We start from the raw sequence: 4185 nt of genomic DNA, 5'->3' as shown, positions 1-4185 counted from the left end.
ATTTATTGTACAGAGATTTCGAGATCCTCTGTCCAACGTTCATCACGCAAACTCTCCTGTTGGATTTATCTATAGTTATGCACATGTGCAAACTGGATTTATTTACAATTATAAACTGGGTGGTTTGAGCCCTAAATGCTGATTGGTTGAACACTTGGTATATCAGACCGTGTACCACGGGTTTGATAATAAATTACTTTTTACTGTTCTCATTACGTTGGTAACATGATTATAATAGCAATAAGTCGCCACAGAGGTTTGTGGTATACGGTGACATATTCTTAAACTTGGAAGAATTATTATTTTGATGAAAAACCGAATGTTGCTTCTTAGCCTAGGTCATTACAAATTGCGTCGATATTCCTTCCTAATTCGCTCCATAATGTTGTGAAAAAAAAGCTTCATTGGATAAATGTGGCAACTCTCTTGCTGCAACATGTGGGTTAGTTTTCAGGACCTGTGGGCAGGTTTTGACTGGTCATTGATCTAGTTATTTTAGCTGGACCTGGCAACCCTGCTCGTTTGGTACTTGGCTATTCCCCAGTCGAGTCGAAGCATGTTGACCCATTTAAAGAGACTACATTTAAGTTTTGTCTGCGTGCAGTAGGGTCTTTGTCAAGGTGAGTGAGGTTTAATAAATCCATTTTTTTTTTACACGAAAGAAACGTTTTACTTCGAAAAGTATCTAAACATGTTTGCCCACGTAAGCCATGCCATGTCTGTGAATCCTGATTCTAAATGATTTCAGCAGAGAAATGTACACTTCAATTTTTCATGATTGTTGACTATTTGATCCACAGTTAATGGACATGTCCAATACAAGACGAATTCTGTTCAGAAACAATATCAACCAAACTGGGAAATGTCAAAGTGCAGAGAGAGCGCCATGTCACGGTGAGACTATTAATAACTGGGGCAATAAATTACTGTGGCAAAAAAAGGAGAGAGGTGTTGTATTACTTTACATAGACAACAGAGGGCAGTGTTGACAAAGAATCAAAGGTTTTCAATGAAGGCCATTCAATAAAAGTGTAAAGTTCTATAGGCACTCTAAATCTACAACTTTGTAATTTGATATAGTGATTATCCTGAATTTTAATAGTAAAGCTCCTATCTGAATCCCTCTTTTGTTACAGATTAGAGTTAACAAGGGAGCTCTTGGGCCAGTACATCTCAGACACCCTCAGCCACATTCACACAGTGAGGGAGTTCTGTGACAGGCATTCCAAATGGGCCCTTCAGAGGGAGACAGATCTGGAAATGATGAGGGACATCAAGGAGAGGGCAGAGAGAATTGACCTTAACTTCGACCATGTCCGTAACTCAGCGACCAAGGCCAAGGCGTTTGGGGAGTTCGTATGGAGCGGTCTGACCCAGGGGACTGCAGACAGTAGGCGTGAGGAGCTGGAGAAGGAGCTGGGAGCTGTACTAAAGGACACTCTGGGAGGCCTGGAGAAGCTGGATTACTTCCTGGATGCTGTGGAGTGTCTGGCGGTCACCTGTCTGTTGGTGTTTGAGGAGAACAGGTTCCTCTGTCTGCCTCAGGGGACGAGCCCTGCCAGTGTTCAGGCTGTCATCATTGCTGCCAGAATGGCCTGCCCTCTCCTCATCTATTTTAAGAGGGATGCTAAGGCCTTCTTTATGCCCAGCCTCCTCAATGTAGAGGTGCTGGCCTGCCAACTGGTTAGATACATAGAAATCAGCCAGCAGGTCTGTAAAAGGATGGAGAAGGGGTAAGTGGAGCTCCCATCACAATTTCTTCAACATTAACGTACGTAATGTTCTTCATTGCCATTTTACAAACACTTGATGTCCATTCTTTACTTCTAGATTACAGATCAGACAACAGCCTGGGAGTAAACTTGGGTAAGATCCCTCACACAGTTTTAATATCAGCATGTATATTATATTAGCATAGGTGTATTATTTTCCTTTCATTTTTATTGTAATTTTGACAAGGTTCTTTGGCTTATGTGATATAATTAATATGCCACAAAATAATGTAATGAATATAATTTATTGTTGAAATGAATATTCATTGTTACAGTAACTCAGTCAGTCAAATGATGTTTTGGAAAAAGAGGAATGACATCCCTGTGGTCAACCTTGGTGGTGTGAGTGAAGAGTCCATACAAAATATGCTCCAACATTTGAATCAGCTGAGTGAGATCAGGTAGGTTTTACTGCCATTGTTTGGTTCTTCTCTTAAAACTTATGTTGACATTTTTTAACAAGATTCAAGAACTAGTCTATTGGAAAACAGTAAATAGATATCTTTCCCCTCCGACAGGATGGACCCGCAAGTCAGACTGACATTCCTGTTCCAAGGGGCTGCTCAGCGCTTCATTGGCCGGTTCAGCCAGCGCCGACCCAGGATGGAGCAGTTTCTGACCGATCTGGAGGAGAATGCTGTGCAGCTGGACAGGATGAAGCTGGGGGCTAAGATCTCCAGTGTGGCAGGCAGCTCAGTGGGTGTGGCTGGAGGAATCCTATCCATCGTGGGCTTAGCTCTGACCCCTGTCACTGCTGGGGTGTCACTGGCTCTCACCATTGCAGGGGCCAGCCTGGGGGTCACCAGTGGGGTCAACAGTTTAACTACTGGTATCACAGAGATGAAGGTCAATAGCATCCATGAGAAGAAAGCCAGTGACATATTCCAGAATTTCATGGAGGATGTGGAGAGTCTCCAGGAGTGTCTGGAGGATGTGGCCAGGAATATAGAGCCCATCCTGGGGCAGAGTACGGTGAACATGGTTGGAGCAAGGAAGGTGATTGCCACCACTTGGACCATCGGAAAACGCATTGACTCCCTAGTTGACCTTTCCTCAGGTTTTAAGTCAGCAGAAGTTCTTAGAAACAAAGATCTGATCTCAAGCGCTGGTAAGTTGGCGCTCCAGGAAGGCAAAGTAGCACGAAACCTGCCCAAGCTAGCCGAGGACATCCCGGATATTGGACAGGTGGCCAAAGGCACCCCACTAGCCCTCTCCAAGTCAGCGCGGGCTGGTCTCATCACCCTCAACGTTCTCTTCATTGGCCTGGATGTCTTCTTCATCTGTAAAGACAGCGTCAGCCTGGCCAAAGGCAGCAAGAGTGAGAGATCCCAGCTCATCCGTGCCAGATCAGCATTGTGGCGCACAGAGATGGAGTCCTGGCAGAAGATCCATGACTCGCTGTGTAGAGGTCTATTAACATTAGAGAAAAGTCAGATTGTCCTGGAGCAGCCATTTTACCCTCTGGGGGAGAAGCTGAGAGGGAAGAAATCGATGTGTATGACACAGTAGGACAACATAAATGACTTAACAGTCTTTGAAGTTAGGGCCTCTCAAACATACTGTACAGTGGCACTTAGAATGTTCAACAATTTAAAATAAAGAGATGACACAAAGCCCTTTTTTCATTTTCATCAATCATTCTGTACACAAGTCTAATTTTATAATCAACTTTACAATTTAATGTTATAAGAAATAAAACAATGTTCAATTTCATGAAACTTATTCAGTTTGGCACTTTTTTAAAGTAGTCTGTTTAATATCATGGCCACATGTTTCCAAAATATGTGTTCAGTGTAGTCAAAATACTGAAAGTGAAATGTAATAATGTTTCCAATATTGTGTTGGTGACATGTACCTTCATACACAGAAGACTCACATTCCTCACTTCACTGGAAGTTGAAGACGTCTTGCAAAGGGACAGATCAAAATGTACTGGGGGGAGGGGCTTGTCCAAATGAAGGTGTCCTAAAAAAATAATGACACCCTCCCCAAAGTTACACATTATTTCACATGACCCTCCCCTTGTACTGTAAAATAAACTGAACACCCTCCCCCTCATAGAATTCATTTAAAATCATTTTTACGACCACAAATAACAATAACTGTACCGAGCCTGTGTTTTTAATCGTGGATATCGACTTTACTACTTCAGCATGCTTTTGTGACACAGTTAATGCCACGCAGGGCCAGAAGGTTGAGGGTTTGCCGACCACTGCAGACGAGTTCTCTCCCTGCCAGATTCATTACACTACGATCAGAGCTGGCTGTAGACAATGATCAGCTAGGGGTGAATCAGATTTTCTAAATGTTTATGCCACATTTATAATTATATCAAATATATACAACACATTTTCCACCAACAGGTTGAGACCTTGAAGTAGTAGTTCCCCTTGCTCTGCAAGGGCCGCGGCTT

General features: G+C 43.0%; 1 protein-coding gene across 1 annotated transcript; it reads left to right on the top strand.

Annotated features, from left to right (window-relative positions):
- The first annotated feature begins 241 nt into the window (after positions 1-241).
- Positions 242-3386, top strand: LOC110486628. Its single transcript, XM_036938667.1, has 6 exons — positions 242-620; positions 801-894; positions 1137-1733; positions 1831-1866; positions 2048-2173; positions 2291-3386. The coding sequence occupies exons 2-6, from the start codon at positions 863-865 to the stop codon at positions 3279-3281; spliced, it is 1782 nt and encodes a 593-aa protein (XP_036794562.1). The 5' UTR covers positions 242-620; positions 801-862; the 3' UTR covers positions 3282-3386.
- The last annotated feature ends 799 nt before the right edge of the window (positions 3387-4185 follow it).

Source organism: Oncorhynchus mykiss, chromosome 12 (assembly GCF_013265735.2).
Source record: "Oncorhynchus mykiss isolate Arlee chromosome 12, USDA_OmykA_1.1, whole genome shotgun sequence".
NCBI lineage: Eukaryota > Metazoa > Chordata > Actinopteri > Salmoniformes > Salmonidae > Oncorhynchus > Oncorhynchus mykiss.
The sequence above is the reverse complement of the archived record's forward strand: the minus strand, read 5'-3'. Positions and strand labels throughout refer to the sequence as shown.

What these genes read in the sequence shown, in the direction of transcription:
- LOC110486628 (XM_036938667.1), top strand. Translation starts at nt 863, where the DNA reads ATGTCAAAGTGCAGAGAGAGCGCCATGTCACG. An exon ending in TGTAAAAGGATGGAGAAGGG is followed by an intron (nt 1,734 to 1,830) that starts GTAAGTGGAGCT and finishes CTTTACTTCTAG; the next exon opens with ATTACAGATCAGACAACAGC. An exon ending in AATCAGCTGAGTGAGATCAG is followed by an intron (nt 2,174 to 2,290) that starts GTAGGTTTTACT and finishes CCCCTCCGACAG; the next exon opens with GATGGACCCGCAAGTCAGAC.